Source organism: Oncorhynchus keta, chromosome 21, assembly GCF_023373465.1.
Source record: "Oncorhynchus keta strain PuntledgeMale-10-30-2019 chromosome 21, Oket_V2, whole genome shotgun sequence".
NCBI lineage: Eukaryota > Metazoa > Chordata > Actinopteri > Salmoniformes > Salmonidae > Oncorhynchus > Oncorhynchus keta.
In genome coordinates, this window is record NC_068441.1 from 27,366,603 (window position 1) to 27,384,945 (window position 18,343).

Sequence of the window (18,343 nt, forward strand, 5' to 3'; positions counted from 1 at the left end):
GGTCGGTTGGCCGAAATGTGTACATTTGTACTGTTATTATGTTTGCATCTTCTCATTGGAGATCAACTATTTAATCCTCCTCCCCACCCCCAGGTTTGACTTGAAACAGGAAGCTGAATAGTGGATCTGTCATACCACAGGGTTAAAGTTCACCTGTACAGCCTAACTCACGCCGATGCCTTCCCCCACCTACCACTGCTGCAGCCTTCCCGGTCCTATCACCTGTTAATGTCTATCTCTAAATATCCACATATCAATATTATCACTAAAGACAGGGCTCAATAGGTCAGAACCTGGATTGAACCAGGAGAAAGTGTGTATTATATAGTTTCATCTGAAGTTTATACCTAGTATTAATAGTTAAGGTCAAAATGTGTACATACTTAAAAGGTTGAAGGTTATACCTGCATACTTTAAGAACTGATGAGGGTTATATCCGTTTATTAAGGTTACATTAATAACTCTTTAGGGATATTTGAAGATCATATGAAGGTTATGTACGTTAAAGGTTAATGTACTAATGAACGATAGCTACATGCATTTATCTTGCTAAAGTAATATCAGTAAGGAAGGAGTTAATATTATCAAGGTAAAGAGACTCTTGCCTGATCCAGGAAGTGAATAGGGACCAGCATGCGTTGTCAGTATACGGTATCAGATTGGTATTATCAAATAACTTGTAAGCAAAGTAACAATCATTTTGAAAGATATCAGCGAATTCCATTATATTATGGAATGATGTTTGCTGTGGAAAATGGTTAAGCATGTTAATACTAATAGAAGGATAATTAGGAAGTAAAATGTTAAGTATAGTATGAGTCCTTGCGGATTGAGAGAGAGAAATCAGGTCCGGGACGAGGTCCGGTGAACAGTACACTTTAACCCAAATATTTTACTCAGTGTCTAGTTAGGAACCTCCCTTATTAAAAGAGCATTGATTTTACTTTGCCTTATATTATCACAGAGACTTCTATAGTATATACTGTACCAATGGGGCGTCAGGGTAGCCTAGTGGTTAGAGCGTTGGACTAGTAACCGAAAGATTGCAAGTTCAAATTCCCGAGCTGACTAGGTACAAATCTGTCATTCTGCCCCTGAACAGGCAGTTTAAGGAACCCACTGTTCCTAGGCAGTCATTGAAAATAAGAATTTGTTCTAAACTGACTTGCCTAGTTAAAGGTTTAAATATATATATATGTAAACAGTACTGCCATCCTTGTGAAATTCAGCCAATTATCAAGGCACTCTGATATTACAGTTATTCATTTCTAACTAATACAAAAAAAAGTATATCTGTTGCCATTTGTATTTTACTAATTCATTGTCATACATGCATTCCATTCTGCTACATCATATATTTTTACTTGCCCTTGTGTTGCTATGCTGCTTTGTGTTTTACATTTGTTTTGATGTGTATCTTTGTTTTTTTAACACATTACAATTGTGCATATATTCATCCTTTCTAGCAGGGTTGTGCTCATTTCAGAATGAAAGAAATGCCTCAAATTCCAATCAAATTTGGGAATTTTAATTGAAGTAGTAAATGGGATATATTCTTTGGTATCCTGAAGTGTGACTTTCAGATTCAATTAAATTTCAACGTATGTTTTATGACTGAATAGAATGTATTTCAATTGCACTGAATTCAATTCAAATCTGAAAAAGATGATCCTAAAATCAGTGTGCATCATGGCAGTCAAATAAAGTTTTTGCACCCCAAAAATGATTTGTGGTCTTATCGATCATACATGAGTCTTTTATAACTGTTGCAGTCTTACTTACATGATAACAATCAGCGGTAACTACAGAACCAATCTGTAGCACTGAGAAGTGAAAACCTGGACGGCAACAACCTGATGTCAACTTGCAGCATCACAAATACCTTTTCTCTAAAATTGCCTTTGTCAAGGTGTCCCCCTCCTCTCTGACCTAGTAGCAAGCTGGAAATGCAGGGTTAGTCACATGACACTAGGCAAAAAAAAAGGCATGCCACAGTTAGGCACACCTGGCATGGCAAGCGTGGGAACCTAGCTAACTAAAATATAAACTAGCTAGCTAGCATAGCAGTGAATAAGCCACCCCCCTAACTAGCTATGTCAAACATGAGGCCCCCGTATGTTCGACAGCACAATACTTTATTTTTTTGGGGGGAACAAACTCAATATACTTTCAAATGATAATGGACCTACAGCTCGCTAATAATCCACAAAATGAAAGCTAGACAGTCAGGGAGCATCAGAAATTAGTGGACAGTTCTTTGCAAATGTGTAAGGAAACTAAATAACACATTATGGTCCTCCAGACTTCGTTGCAGACTAAATGTGGACCCGGGGGGAAAAATGTTTTGACACCCCTGAGCTAGAACCATAAATGATAACTCCAGTGTGATGACTTGTTCAGGGGCCTAATTTATAAACCGTGTGTCAGTACAAAACATACCCCAAAATGTGTGAGTGCCAGTATTCATGCAAACGTTGGCATTTTTTTTTTTTTTTAATTGCTTGACTTTAGAATGTGCTTAGCTTCCTGCACACTTCAGACCATGCGATGCGCACACCTTCTAAACGTCGCTCCCTTTCAGATGCTCTATACAGTAGAATTTAACAGATGAACAGACAATCTTTTGCTTTGAAGTGTTTAGGCTACCTATGCCTACTGATCTTTTTTAATTTTTGGAGTAGACATACAAGACAATGTTTCAGAATCCGCAGGCAGTGCCGCATGTTTAGTTTAGGGAAAAAGTAAACAAAATATTATTGAATCTGTTTTTTTTTTCAGTAAATGTCAAATACAGCACATAAACTGAAAAAGTTTTAAACATTCTGCCAACAACTCCAAGTACTTTATATCAAGTTTGCCATTGCTTTTTACTATAGAATCTGCCTTACCCTAATTCCAATAGGCCTACTTACAAAGTATACAGCAAATAAGGGCATTATTGTCACAGTACCATCAGGAAGTATTCACACACATCTTGACATTGTCCACATTTTGTTGTGTTACAGCCTGAATGTAAAATTTGTGTCACTGGCCTACACCTTAAGTCAAAATGGAATTACGTTTTTAGAAATGTTTACAAATTCATTTAAAATGAAAAGCTGAAATGTCTTCAGTCAACAAGTATTCAAACCCTTTGTTATGGCAAGCCTAAATAAGTTCAAGAGTAAAGATTTAGTTAACAAGTCACGTAATAAGTTGTATGGAATCACTCTGTGTGCAATAATAGTGTTTAACATGATATTGAATGACTACCTCATCTCTGTACCCCACACATACAATTACAGTGGGGAGAATTTGATAACCTGCAAAATCGGCAGTGTTTCCTACTTATAAAGTATGTAGAGGTCTGTAATTTTCATCATAGGTACACTTCAACTATAACAGAAAAAATGAGAAAAAAATCCAGAAAATCACATTGTAGGATTTTTTAATGAATTTGTTTGAAAATTATGGTGGAAAATAAGTATTTGGTCAATAACAAAAGTTTCTCAATACTTTGTTATATACCCTTTGCTGGCAATGACAGAGGTCAAAAATTCACACACACTGTTGCTGGTATTTTGGCCCATTCCTCCATGCAGATCTCCTCTTGAGCAGTGATGTTTTGGGGCTGTTGCTGGGCAACACGGACTTTCAACTCCCCCCAAAGATTTTCTATGGGGTTGAAATCTGGAGACTGGCTAGGTCACTCTAGGACCTTGAAATGCTTCTTACGAAGCCACTCCTTCATTGCCTGGGCGGTTTGTTTAGGATCATTGTCATGCTGAAAGACCCAGCCATGTTTCATCTTCAATGCCCTTGCTGATGGAAGGAGGTTTTCACTCAAAATCTCACGATACATGGCCCCATTCATTCTTTCCTTTACACGGATCAGTCGTCCTGGTCCCTTTGCAGAAAAACAGCCCCAAGCATGATTTTTTCAACCCCCTGCTTCACAGTAGGTTTGGTGTTCTTTGGATGCAACTCAGCATTCTTTGTCCTCCAAACACAACGAGTTGAGTTTTCACCAAAAAGTTATATTTTGGTTTAATCTGACCATATGACATTCTCCCAATCTTCTTCTGGATCATCCAAATGCTCTCTAGCAAACTTCAGACGGGCCTGGACATGTACTGGCTTAAGCAGGGGGACACGTCTGGCACTGCAGGATTTAAGTCCCTGGCGGTGTAGTGTGTTACTGATGGTAGGCTTTGTTACTTTGGTCCCAGCTTTCTGCAGGTCATTCACTAGGTCCCCCCGTGTGGTTCTGGGACTTTTTCTCACCATTCTTGTGATCATTTTGACCCCACGGGGTGAGATCTTGCGTGGAGCCCCAGATCGAGGGAAATTATCAGTGGTCTTGTATGTCTTCCATTTCCTAATAATTGCTCCCACAGGTGATTTCTTCAAACCAAGCTGCTTACCTATTGCAGATGCAGTCTTCCCAGCCTGGTGCAGGTCTACAATTTTGTTTATGGTGTCCTTTGACAGCTCTTTGGTCTAGGCCATAGTGGAGTTTGGAGTGTGACTGTTTGAGGTTGTGGACAGGTGTCTTTTATACTGATAAGTTCAAACAGGTGCCATTAATACAGGTAACGAGTCTGTCAGAGTGTGAACGCAGATATTCACAAACTGAGCGTGAGGCCCTTGCATTGGTTTGGGCTTGTGACATGCTTCACCCGTATGTATATGGCAGGGAATTTGATCTAGTGACTGATCATAAGGCGTTGGAGGCTATTTACAGTCCTCGCTCAAAGCCATGAGTTCGCATCGAACAGTGGGTGCGGAGACTACAACCGTATGACTTTCGTGCTGTCCACATAACAGGGAAAAACAACATTGCTGACCCTCTGTCTTGTCTAATTGGAAAGACTACAGTGAAAGTCACACATGGAGCATGTGAGATTTGTGGCTGTGAACGCAACTCCAAATGCAATGACCACAAGGGAAGTGGAGAAAGCATCAGCTACAGATGAAGAGCTAAGAGAGGTGAGAAATGCTATTCAGAGTGGGTGTTAGGAGACATGCCAGGCATATGCACCGATTGCAAATTAAATGTGTGTAATTAGACAATTAGTCCTAAGGGGAACACCCATTGTTTTGCCACGTGCACTTTATGCCAGGTCTCTATCCTTAGCTCACGAGGGACATTTGGGCATTGTAGGCACAAAACAACATCTCAGGAGTAAAGTATGGTGGCTGGGCATGGACAAGGCTGCAGAGAGACACGTGGTTGTCAGACTGTAGTACGACCAGATGTGCCAAAACCGCGGAGACCCACAGTGCTACCTGATGGGCCGTGGCAGGACATCGCCACTGACCATTTGTTTCCACTACCAACTGGACACTCAATATTAGTTATTGTAGACTATTACAGCAGATAATATGAATATGATCTCATGCAATCTATTACCGCAGAAAAGGTAATTGATAGTCTGGAGACTATTTTCAGTCGTCATGGTCTACCATTTATAATCTGATTGGATTGTGGCCCACAGTACATGTTATCCCAGTTCCAGAACTTCTGCCAGGAAAATGGGATTCAGCATGGAAAAATGATGCCACAATGGGCATAGGCAAATGGTGTGGCGGCAAAATGTCTCCCTCATGAAACGGATTCGCATTGCACTAGCTGAGGGGCTGGACTGGAAGCGGGAGGTAGGCAAGTATGTGACAGTCTATAGGTCCATTGATCACTCTACCACGAGCAAGAGCCCAGCTGAACTCCTTATCAAAAGGAAAATTAGGGGGAAGCTTCCAGATATAGCTTACACCCCAGAGTGACCTGGAGACACGGGACTATGATGCTGGGCAGAAAGGTAAAGCCAAGATCTATGCAGACAACCTTTGCAGAGCCAAACACTCTGACGTGGACATTGGAGATTAGGTTCTCCTAAAACAGCACAAAACAGACAAGTTCACAACAACCTTCAACAAGACACCACACACTGTGATCAATAAAGAGGGAAACAATGCGGTTGTTCAATCTCCAACCCAAGCCAGGTATTCAAGGAATAAAGCATTTGGGAAGAGGTATACAATTGAGGAACCAGATCCACAAATAAAGTAAACCTCACAACTGAAAGAGACTGTGGAACAGAGTCCTACTCTGAGATATTACATTGAATCCAAACCAGAGACTATCTGTTATGGATCAGGGCTCCGGGCAGCCGAGCGGAAATGGAGGAAAACTCGCCTCCCTGCGGACCTGGCATCCTTTCACTCCCTCCTCTCTACATTTTCCTCCTCTGTCTCTGCTGCTAAAGCCACTTTCTACCACTCTAAATTCCAAGCATCTGCCTCTAACCCTAGGAAGCTCTTTGCCACCTTCTCCTCCCTCCTGAATCCTCCTCCCCCTCCCCTCCCCCTCCCTCTCTGCAGATGACTTCGTCAACCATTATGAAAAGAAGGTCGACGACATCCGATCCTCGTTTGCTAAGTCAAACGACACCGCTGGTTCTGCTCACACTGCCCTACCCTGTGCTCTGACCTCTTTCTCCCCTCTCTCTCCAGATGAAATCTTGCGTCTTGTGATGGCCGGCCGCCCAACAACCTGCCCGCTTGACCCTATCCCCTCCTCTCTTCTCCAGACCATTTCCGGAGACCTTCTCCCTTACCTCACCTCGCTCATCAACTCATCCCTGACCGCTGGCTACGTCCCTTCCGTCTTCAAGAGAGCGAGAGTTGCACCCCTTCTGAAAAAACCTACACTCGATCCCTCCGATGTCAACAACTACAGACCAGTATCCCTTCTTTCTTTTCTCTCCAAAACTCTTGAACGTGCCGTCCTTGGCCAGCTCTCCCGCTATCTCTCTCAGAATGACCTTCTTGATCCAAATCAGTCAGGTTTCAAGACTAGTCATTCAACTGAGACTGCTCTTCTCTGTATCACAGAGGCGCTCCGCACTGCTAAAGCTAACTCTCTCTCCTCTGCTCTCATCCTTCTAGACCTATCGGCTGCCTTCGATACTGTGATACCATCAGATCCTCCTCTCCACCCTCTCCGAGTTGGGCATCTCCGGCGCGGCCCACGCTTGGATTGCGTCCTACCTGACAGGTCGCTCCTACCAGGTGGCGTGGCGAGAATCTGTCTCCTCACCACGCGCTCTCACCACTGGTGTCCCCCAGGGCTCTGTTCTAGGCCCTCTCCTATTCTCGCTATACACCAAGTCACTTGGCTCTGTCATAACCTCACATGGTCTCTCCTATCATTGCTATGCAGACGACACACAATTAATCTTCTCCTTTCCCCCTTCTGATGACCAGGTGGCGAATCGCATCTCTGCATGTCTGGCAGACATATCAGTGTGGATGACGGATCACCACCTCAAGCTGAACCTCGGCAAGACGGAGCTGCTCTTCCTCCCGGGAAGGACTGCCCGTTCCATGATCTCGCCATCACGGTTGACAACTCCATTGTGTCCTCCTCCCAGAGCGCTAAGAACCTTGGCGTGATCCTGGACAACACCCTGTCGTTCTCAACTAACATCAAGGCGGTGGCCCGTTCCTGTAGGTTCATGCTCTACAACATCCGCAGAGTACGACCCTGCCTCACACAGGAAGCGGCGCAGGTCCTAATCCAGGCACTTGTCATCTCCCGTCTGGATTACTGCAACTCGCTGTTGGCTGGGCTCCCTGCCTGTGCCATTAAACCCCTACAACTCATCCAGAACGCCACAGCCCGTCTGGTGTTCAACCTTCCCAAGTTCTCTCGCGTCACCCCGCTCCTCCGCTCTCTCCACTGGCTTCCAGTTGAAGCTCGCATCCGCTACAAGACCATGGTGCTTGCCTATGGAGCTGTGAGGGGAACGGCACCTCAGTACCTCCAGGCTCTGATCAGGCCCTACACCCAAACAAGGGCACTGCGTTCATCCACCTCTGGCCTGCTCGCCTCCCTACCACTGAGGAAGTACAGTTCCCGCTCAGCCCAGTCAAAACTGTTCGCTGCTCTGGCCCCCCAATGGTGGAACAAACTCCCTCACGACGCCAGGACAGCGGAGTCAATCACCACCTTCCGGAGACACCTGAAACCCCACCTCTTTAAGGAATACCTAGGATAGGATAAGTGATCCTTCTCACCCCCCCTAGAAGATTTGGATGCACTATTGTGAGGTGGCTGTTCCACTGGATGTCATGGGGTGAATGCACCAATTTGTAAGTCGCTCTGGATAAGAGCGTCTGCTAAATGACTTAAATGTAAATGTAAATGGATCACCACGAAGACCACAGATTCCCAAGCCAGTCAGGCTTCACAGATAAATTAAACTGCCACAGAAGTTAACACTGCATAACACTGCAAGGGGTAAAGAAAACCAGTATAAACTGAAAAAGGAGGACAAATGCAAAGACTCAATGTTTGAATTATGTTGTGAAAAAGGTGCAGAATGTTTTGCTACAATAAGAAAAAGAAAAAAACAATTATGTTTTGTTTTGCTTAGAAGTAAGCTTAAAAGGAAAGTCTATTTGGGCCCCTGAGTAGCACAGCGGTCTAAGACACTGCATCACAGTGATTGAGGCGTCACTAAAGACTTTGGTTTAGATTTTTTATTCTATTTATTTCACCTTTATTTAACCAGGTAGGCCAGTTGAGAATAAGTTCTCATTTACAACTGTGACCTGGCCAAGATAAAGCAAAGCAGTGCGACAAAAACAACAACACAGAGTTACACATGGGATAAACAAACCGACAGTCAATAACACAATAGACAAATCTATATACAGTGTGCAAATGAAGTAAGTCATTTTGGATTGGAGATGTTTAATGTGAGTCTGGAAGGAGAGTTTACAGTCTAACCAGATACCTAGTATTTGTAGTTTGTAGATCCCATAGGGCGGCGCACAATTGGCCCAGCGTTGTCCGGGTTAGGGTTTTGCCAGGGTAGGCCGTCATTGTAAATAAGAATGTGTTCTTAACTGACTTGGCTAATTATTATAAAGGTTGCATAAAAATAAAAAAAATTAGGAGAACAGAAATAACAACATAAGACAGATTTCAGATTTCGGTAACAAAGGTTGCTATACAGGTAAAGAATGAGCGTGGTTGTGAATGTCAGGTTGACATTGAAGTTAAACTCCCTCACGACGCCAGGACAGCGGAGTCAATCACCACCTTCCGGAGACACCTGAAACCCCACCTCTTTAAGGAATACCTAGGATAGGATAAAGTAATCCTTCTCACTCCCCCCTTAAAAGATTTAGATGCACTATTGTAAAGTGGCTGTTCCACTGGATGTCATAAGGTGAATGCACCAATTTGTAAGTCGCTCTGGTTAAGAGTGTCTGCTAAATGACTTAAATGTAAATGTAAGTTCAAATCCAAGTAAAGGGGGATGTCGTGTATTGATGTGATGTACTGATATATGACGTCACCACGTCAGTAAAAGGAATGTGTGGCTTTTTACATGGACAGTGATGGAGTAGAAACATGTTGAATTTTACCCCCGAGTCTGGTTGATTCAATTCAGTATAATATCCTAACTTAGCCCATAGTAAGTTTAGGATTGAACAGCTGCTACTAGCTAGCTAATTCATTCACATCAGTCGAGTGGGATGAAACATTAACTAACATTACATGTCAGTTACACTACTAGCTCAGCACTGGGAATAAAACCAGCGTTTCAATATGCTCATAGGTCTGCGGACAGAGCTCAGTTTTTATGTCATACATAATTATTGATGTAGTTTATAGGCTCATCAGAAACGTCCAGATCCTGAAATAGGCAAAACTAGAAACTGCTCTCCATGGGTCATGTGTAGATCCTAGCTTATGACGCGAGTTTCAACAGACTGTGGCTGCCTGCCCCATGATTAAATGCCTCAATAATGGAATATCGAATGACATTCATACTTTCCTGTAAAATCGAGTGGTTATGTTGTCTAAACTCAAGCTTGTGTTGATCAGTTTTATGTTATTGAGCCTATCCACAATTATATAGACTACAGGTTAAAGTGCTTAATGTTGTAAAAGTTGGGGAAGTGGCTGTCTCACTGACCTAAGCCAATTTGGACTGGACACGTGACCCACTACAGTGACTGTCAATCATCAAATCATTGGAATGAAATTAAAATAAAAAAATACATAAAAAAAAATGTTTATTCGATGACATAATATGTAAGATAAAAAATAAAATGAAAATAATTTATAATTTCTGTTGTCAGTATGCCACGAATATTAACTGGCCAAAATGTATGGTGCACGGGTTGAACCATTGTTGATCATTAAAAACATGAAATCATTATTTAGTTTCTCGTTATTTAATATGACCTTCAGACAAAAAATAAAATAAACGTGTGTTGTTTGATTTCAGATTCAATCAAATAAATTAGCAACGACTCTTTGCCCTTTTTTTACTGAAAGTGCGTCAGCCAGCTATAGTGTTGCGTTCTTGAATCATCGTTACTTTCGTTTTCGCTTCCACGTCTACAAATTAGATGACGTTAAAAACTGAGACAGTTGTACACGCCTGGTATGTAACCTAGACAATATTTTAGCAAAACTTCGGGCCCACCTGGCACCGAAAACAATTTAATAAACTATAGCATAGCCGTAATGTTAAAATATAAAATACGCATAGACAATTACAAGTTCATGTTTTATTTTTTCATCAATTGAATAATCGGTGAATTAAATCAATTGAACAATGTATTATTCTCGATGTGCATTTATGTTTTAATCTAAAACTACACGCGTTATATTCTAACTAGGTTTATTCATTCGGATTTAGTAGCCTCGAGTTTTTTAGGCTACTAAATCGAGATAAGCTATCGTTACCCTTGGGCTGTGTTGCAACTTGTAAAACGAAAGTGATACTATTTTCTGTGGCGTCGCGAGTTGGCACATAAAGGCAATGAGATTTTCGTATTGACGATATTCATCCAACAAAGGCCTATTTTCTGCTGTGTAGGACACGCTGAGTTTGACCGGGTGACGCAAGAAGACTTAAATCAACATGGCAGAAAATGACGTTGACATGATGGAAGTGTGTGATAAGGTGAGTAGGCTGGTTTGAGGACAAATACATGAGTACCTTTAATATTGCAGCGACCGAAAGCAACACCCAGCGAAACTCGTTAAGAGGTTCAGATCTCATGGCGTAACTGATAACATGCAGGCCGCATCTCTCCTCCATGTTGATTTTGTCCGCCTACTAGACGTGACCAGGACATGCAGGTTGACATATGAAAACAAACTCTGAACCAACTATATTCATTTGGGGACAGGTCGAAAAGCATTAAACATTTATGCTAGCTAGCTTGCAAATTTTTCCTGGGATATAAACATTGTGTTGTTATTTTACCTGAAATGCACAAGGTCCTCTACTCCAACAATTAATCCACAGATAAAATGGTAACAGTTAGTTTATAGTAATAACTCCTCCTTCAGGCTTCTTCTTTGAACTTTATATGGCGGTAAGGTGCATTACCACCACCAACTGGACTGTGGACCTCAGTTCACCTATCAATCACCCACGTAGGTATATGCTCCTAAAAACTGATGGGAGAGGTGGGACTTGCAGCATGTCAAGCTTCACAAGTAAAACCAAGTTCTATTGTAGCACCTGGCTCCACTGATGCTCATTGACAGGAGCAGTGTGGGTGCAATGATTGAATAACATGTATCTGTACATTTATTTTGCAACGAGTGCAGTGTGGTCAATATGTAAGGTGTTGGGTTAGGGTCCCGGTCGGGGCTACTTCCAAATTCACTACATTGGTAATATATAATAATAATAATAATATAATAATATACATTGGTGTCAGAAGTGGGGCGGCGCGGGAGGGACTAAGTAATGAAAAACACCTAGCAACCTGGTCAAGCGGGTTGGATCTCTTGGAGAGTAACTGCGTTGGGTTGACAGTCACTGGACCCGGGTTCCTGGAATATGAATTCGCTACAATATTTATACATTAACTTATTTTTAGCCAAACAGCAGCTTGTTTGATATAATGGGTATATTATTTTGGATATTGAACAGCAGTAATAGATAAGTTGTTTGACATAAGTTCTCCATTTCTAACAGTTTTTAATTAAACGTATCATCTTAGTAGACATTCTTATCCAGAGCGATTTAGAATGAAGTGCCTTGCTCAAAAGCACATTGACAGATTTGACGTCTAGTCGGCTCAGGGATTCAAGCCATCTGTTACTGTCACAATGCTCTCAACCACTAGGCTACCTTCCACCTTTTAATCTTAAAGGACAAAGGGAACTAACTACCTCTTACTTTCTTCACAGATAATTGTGCACTTGCAACATTCGAGACAGTAAATTCTCCTGATACTGGTAGCAGTGAATCTGCATGAGAGCACCAATCACAGCAATGGCCACATGACAATTCCCAAGGGCAGGTTTATAGCTTAAGTACCATATCAAATGATGCAGCTGGGATAGCCAGGGATATACTTAAGCGATAAGGCCCGAGGGGGTGTGGTGTATTGCCATTATATACTGAACAAAAATATAAAACACAGCATGCAACAATTTCAACAATTTTACTGAGTTGCAGTTCATATAAGGAAATCAGTCAATTGAAATGAATTAGGCCCTAATCTATGGATTTCACATGACTGGGCAGGGGCGCAGCCATGGGTGGGCAAGGAGGGCATACCCCTGTCCGCACACTAGGGAGCCCTACAAAAGGGCTTTATTAGAGACAGAAATACTCCTCAGTTTCATCAGCTGTCTGGGTGGCTGGTCTCAGACGATCCCGCAGGTGAAGAAGACAGATGTGGAGGTCCTGGGATGGCGACAGAGGCGGCTTATGGTAGAGAAATTAACATTAAATTATCTGGCAAAAGCTCTGGTGGGCATACCCACAGTTAGCATACCAATTGCACGCTCCCTCAAAACTTGACACATCTGTGGCATTGTGTTGTGACAAACCTGCACATTTTAGACTGGCCTTTTGTCCCCAACACAAGGTTCACCTGTGATCATGCTATTTAATAAGCGTCTTGATATGCCACACCTGTCAGGTGGATGGAGTATCTTGGCAAAGGAGAAATGCACACTAACAGAGATGTAAACAAATTTGTGCAAAACATTTGAGAGAAATAAGCTTTTTGTTCATATGAACATTTCATGTTTTATTTCAGCTCATGAAACATGGGACCAACAACACATTACATTTTGCCTTTATATTTTTGTTCAGTATACCATGGCTAAGAGCTGTTATTAAAGGCTCTGCATGGTCAATCCGATGTCTGCAGTGGTCGTACAGCATTTACCGCAATACAGCCTCGACAGAAGTCAGGGCATTCATACTTCTTGTGCTGCTCAGAGCAGAGTTGTTGTAAAGGTCGTGGTCAAGGAAGTGAGTTTGTGTTTATACAGGACCTTCCGCTCCCACCTACCGTCAACCAATCATGTCTATACGGAGCCCTCCGCATTCTTTAAAAATGTATGTAAATATAAAGCTATTCATGAGAGGGTATACTTAAAAGTTACTTAGCTACCTTTTAGGTAAAACATATGTGGAACTAGACGAACCAAACAACAGTAGTTTGCTTGCGTTTGAATTCGATTATATGAGAACCACATTTCTTCAGGAAGAGAAACTGCACAACGAAAATTGCACTGTATGTGAAAATCTACAACCCGTACACCTCTCACTCTTCTCTTCTCTCCTCTCACTCTACTATCCACAATGGAAGTGTCCGAGCCCCCATGGGAGAGGTGATAGGGTAGGTATTGTTTTTCTTATGTGGAATCATTTAAGACCACAATTATGAAATGTGCTATTCTGTGATGAGTGAAAATATGAACCCCCTCCTATCTATTTTAGACCTATTCTTCAGGAACAAGTGGGGAGCCAGTGATAGTAACACAGCCACATTCATGTCCTAGCAGTCACACCCAAAGGACTGTTTTGACTGATAAGCAAAATGTAAGGAGTAAACAGTGTAATTATGATCATGTCAACTAGTCTGACTCATGCGATCTTATCTTTATCATACCTGTTTGCATAGACTATCCAATGCTGTTTCATGAAGTTCCCAAAACCAATCACAATTAAAGTTAGGGTAAGATCAACATCATACTGATGTCCAGTTATTCTTTCAGGACCTGTATTTGACAGATGATGAATCTGAAGAAGGACTGGATACACCACCCCAGGTTAACACCACAAGTTGACAATATATTTTTAAATATCTGAATGACATGTAAGATGTTATATAGTAAAGTACATGTTAAAGAATAATCACTTTTTTATGAAATGTTTTTTCTAAAGCTCTGATGACAGAGGTAGCGATCAGAGCTATGCTTTCTACAGCTCACCTTTTAAGACTTTGTTGTCCAAATGGAGTTGAAATTGATTGTTAGGTCCAAATCATATTTAATCTCTTATTTTTTTCAGAGCACAGATCTGTATCGGGCAAAGGAGGATATTGAGGGAAATGAGGTGAGTGTGGATGCTCCTGCTGGAGGAGGAGAAGAAAAAAAATATATATATATAAAAAAACTTTAAAAAAAAAAAAAAAAAATCGGGCTCAGATTTGTACCCAGAAGCAAAATTAGATTATCCGCTATGAAACTCAATTACTAAACTACAGGTCCTCTGTAGGACTGAATAAACTGTTGCGTCAACAACCATATTTATGCTCAGACATTTTTTTCAGGATCTGAATCAAGCTAAGGTTGAAGAGAGAAAGCAGCCATCAGCATTTCCAGATGAGGCTACAGTCTACGTCACTGTGAAGTGGCCTAGGAAAGACCTTCCACCAAAATGGGAATCTACACTAGAGAAAACTCTCCAGTCATGGCTCAATAAAGACTTTGGTGATAAGACTACAGATTGTACCTTGAAAGGTCTTTATTGCAATGGGTCATGGGCTGAGGTCAAGATAACTCCCTCAACAGGTGAGAATGATGGAGTCAAATGTTTAGTTCATTACAAAAATACCTAGTACAAATTTTAAATGTTGAGGATAAACAAGCCATGGTGGTGCTGCTAAGAAGAAACTATTCACATCAACAGTACATTATTGTGTTGCAGAGTGAATTCTCAAATGCATGCTTTTATCTGGGAACTAATATTTTATTAGATATGTCAGCATGTTTGACTTGGTTACAGTTATTCTGTTATCTTAAATCCTTTTTTGATTTTTAATGTTAATCTTAATATATTAATCTGCCCTATTGAAGATCTAAAAGTACTTCTGAATCAGAGGGCAACACAGATGACCTTCAAAGACCAGGCCAAGACAACCGCTACTGTGCAGTTTCACATGACTGCACCATCTACATCCTGGAACCAATCAGACTTTAAACCTAGCTCAATGGATGGCTCTCCTCCAACATCACACACTCCACAGGATGTAATTGGCTTTGCTTTTGTAAATGTTTGATTATTTGATTGCATTTTCAAAATCAACTATAGTATAAAAAGTATAGATGTAAGATATGTACATCTTTTTAATATGATATTTTCCCACTAGGTCAAACTCCCAATGACTGTAAATACTATCATTGATCTCAGTGGCATCCCACATGAAGCACAGGTTGCCCTTCAGACCAGGTTCAGTCAGTACCACACTTATCACTCACTGACCTTTACTGGGAACTTTGAGGAAGTGGAGAAGTTCCAAAGAGAGGTGAACAAGGTCATCAAGGAAGCTGAGGCTAGGTCAGCGGGTGATTGGAATGGTTTAGCAGCGACACCAAGCATGACTCACAAGGGAATGAACACCCATGAAGCTCCTGGGCAAACAGAAATGAGCTTTCCAGTCCCACTGAACCTCTTTGGGTACATTAACCAGGCCTACCAGAAGGAGATGGAGGACATAGAGAAAATAAATGGAGTCAAAATCAATGCAGATGTGAAGGTGTCCATCAAAGAAGATTCAGAGAAAACAGGCAGAGATTGTTTGCTGCCCGAAGCCTACCAGGAGTTAATTGACCTCTTCCAGAAGTGTGCAGGTGATTTTCACAGCATCTCCGCACATCTGCCACACATGAATTTAGAAGACCTCCAGAATACGCTGAAGAACATCCCGAATGAGGAGTCCAGGCTGGTGCTGAATGTGTCCGCCAACAGTTGCAATGTGTTTGGGCCGAAGCAGAGCATGGTAGCAGTCAGGCAGGCTTTTGGGGTGGGCCACAGCTCCACAGTGAAGACCTTCGGAATGGATCACAGCTCCACAGATGAGGCCTTTGGATCTGGAAGGAGATCTACAGAGATTCCACAGAAGATTGTGCTTGACATCAAAGACCCACTGGTGTCAAGTGGGCTGTCCATGGACCCAGCCCACTGGGAGCTGATTCAAAAAATATTTGATGAACAACTAAAAGCAATCCAAAATAAATTTGGAGTAGTTTTCATGAATAATCCCTCTCAGGGGAAGGTCAGAGTGACAACCAGATCTATCAAGTCTCAACACACTGCCTCTCTGGAAAGCCACGCCATCAGAGCTCTCATGCACCTCTACCAGAAGGTTGCCACGTCAACAATGAGCTGCTATCTGCTAGACACTACCCAGGCAGGGACCGTGGGGGATATGCTGGAGAAGATCCGCTCTCGACACCAATGTGTTGGGGCAGGAGAAAAATACGGTCCCTGGAGGCTGATTGGCCTACCGGAACATTTAGGCCCTGCTGTCAAAGAGCTTGAAGAGAAGCTGGGTGGGCCTGTGTTTAAAGAGGAAGACAAGCAGAGGATTGTGTATCCTGAAGACTTCAACACTGGAGCAGCTGAGGTGGGAGCAGCTGGAGAAGCGACATGCCCCATATGCATGGATATATTTATCAACAAGGAGAAGTTGTCGTGCACCCATGAGTTTTGTAAAGAGTGTCTGAGGCGATCAGTGGAATCCATGGGCCCCAGCTGTCCTGTGTGTAAGGATGTGTACGGGAAGGTGGAGGGAGACCAGCCTGATGGAACAATGACACACACTATTTCTTACACCAACCTACCTGGATTCACTCAATATGACACGATAGTTATCGACTATGATATTCCAGATGGAAAACAGACGGTAAAAGCCTCAGGTTCTTCATTATACTGTAAATGTAAAAGTTGACAATACATTAGCTCCCAATTTCCACTGCAGTGTTTTATATTTACACAGCCATTTGTTGCCTTTGCTATTAGTTTTTGTTTACATTGTCTGTTTTCAGAAGAAACATCCCAACCCTGGAAAGCACTTCTATGGGACCCAAAGAAGGGCTTATCTACCCAATAACATTGAGGGGAATGAGGTCCTGAAGCTGCTGAAGAAAGCATTTAATCAGAGGCTGATTTTCACAGTTGGGATCTCCAGAACCACTGGGGCAGAAAACGTAGTGACCTGGAATGACATTCACCACAAAACCAACACCGGAGGAGGGGCACAAAAGTACACCATCTAAGACTATAGATATGAATAAACTTCTGTATGCCTCTAGTGACTAACATAGTTAACATTTCTTATGTCATGTATAAATGTTTTTTTTATATTTTGCATTGACTAAATTCAGGTCAAGTGTCTACTACTACCTTGTCTGGGGGAACAACATTGATCCCTCATGAGATTTAAACCAGAAAGAAGCTCAGAAATAATTGGAGAATGTGTTTAATTCAAAGTTGTGTGTGCTTTGTGTTTGCCCAGTTTCGGCTATCCTGACCATTACTACCTGAGCAGAGTGAAGGATGAGCTGAAAGCCAAAGGCATCAAATGAAGACATTTTTGGAAATAGAACAGAAGACTAGTTCAGTTGAGATTCAAAGCTGCATACTTTAAAATGATACAGAGAGGGGAAAGCTATACTACGGAATCAAGATGTTTGCCATATCACTGTTCCCTCTGAGTTGTGACAATACTACAGTACAAGAGTCTCTTGGAAATTGTTTTTTGGTGTCAGGGACCTTTTTGGTTAAGATTCTTTGTTTTATGAAGCCATTTGTCTAAACAAAAAAAACTTTTGAGGGATTTAGTTCTGATTGGTATACTGGTATTATTTTTATTTTAGATGCTTGGATCTAGGCTAATGTGTGAGCTATGACGAAATATGGAACATTCATCTTGTTTATGTCAGTGCTTTTAAACAGAATGGTAACATTCAGATTTCAAATCAACCTCAACATATTATAATTATCAGTTGGTGATCTCATTATTAGATAAACATATCCACTTGCTCACTTAAGGCCCAATAAATGTGTTCTTGTGTGATTAACTCAAGTTTGTGGAATTTTGTTTGATGATTGGTAATGACAATAAAAAGTGAATTTAAGACTGATCTCACATTTGTTTATATTTGTAGTGAATTTGGTATTAATTGTTGTATCCTCCACAATATGCAAACTCTAGTCCAGTCCAGCTAGATATGAAAACACAACCACAGAAGTGACCAAACGATGTAACATCGAACTTGAAATAAAATGACAAC

General features: G+C 41.6%; 2 protein-coding genes across 6 annotated transcripts in view; both read left to right on the top strand.

The window, feature by feature from the left end:
* The window catches only part of LOC118399885 (extended synaptotagmin-1-like), a 69,129-nt gene extending 67,410 nt beyond the window's left edge, over positions 1-1,719 (top strand). For both annotated transcript variants that reach the window (XM_052473632.1, XM_052473605.1), the window contains one exon: positions 94-1,719. In XM_052473632.1, the coding sequence (XP_052329592.1) occupies positions 94-121 (28 nt within the window). In that variant the 3' untranslated portion in view covers positions 122-1,719. The remainder of the gene's footprint in view (positions 1-93) is intronic.
* An 8,588-nt stretch (positions 1,720-10,307) lies between these two features.
* LOC118400347 (E3 ubiquitin-protein ligase DTX3L-like) lies at positions 10,308-18,193 on the top strand. 4 transcript variants are annotated; one of them, XM_035797072.2, is made up of 11 exons: positions 10,309-10,445; positions 10,884-10,970; positions 13,633-13,662; positions 13,764-13,865; positions 14,042-14,095; positions 14,337-14,381; positions 14,599-14,839; positions 15,125-15,297; positions 15,418-16,953; positions 17,096-17,313; positions 17,566-18,193. In XM_035797072.2, exons 2-11 carry the CDS (start codon positions 10,929-10,931, stop codon positions 17,633-17,635), a joined length of 2,511 nt encoding a protein of 836 aa, XP_035652965.1. In that variant the 5' UTR covers positions 10,309-10,445; positions 10,884-10,928; the 3' UTR covers positions 17,636-18,193. The 4 variants fall into 4 exon arrangements, with proteins under 4 accessions (XP_035652966.1, XP_035652965.1, XP_052329594.1 ...); XM_035797073.2 differs by lacking the exon at positions 13,764-13,865 and having other exon boundaries at positions 10,308-10,445; XM_052473633.1 differs by lacking the exon at positions 10,309-10,445 and having other exon boundaries at positions 10,490-10,970.
* Positions 18,194-18,343: the final 150 nt, after the last annotated feature.

Bases quoted from the DNA above. Each gene is read 5' to 3' on its own strand.
- LOC118400347 (XM_035797072.2), top strand. From the start codon at position 10,929: ATGGCAGAAAATGACGTTGACATGATGGAAGTGTGTGATAAG. The intron at 10,971-13,632 runs GTGAGTAGGCTG...CCACAATGGAAG, and splicing joins TGATGGAAGTGTGTGATAAG to TGTCCGAGCCCCCATGGGAG. The intron at 13,866-14,041 runs GTAAGGAGTAAA...TTATTCTTTCAG, and splicing joins TTTTGACTGATAAGCAAAAT to GACCTGTATTTGACAGATGA.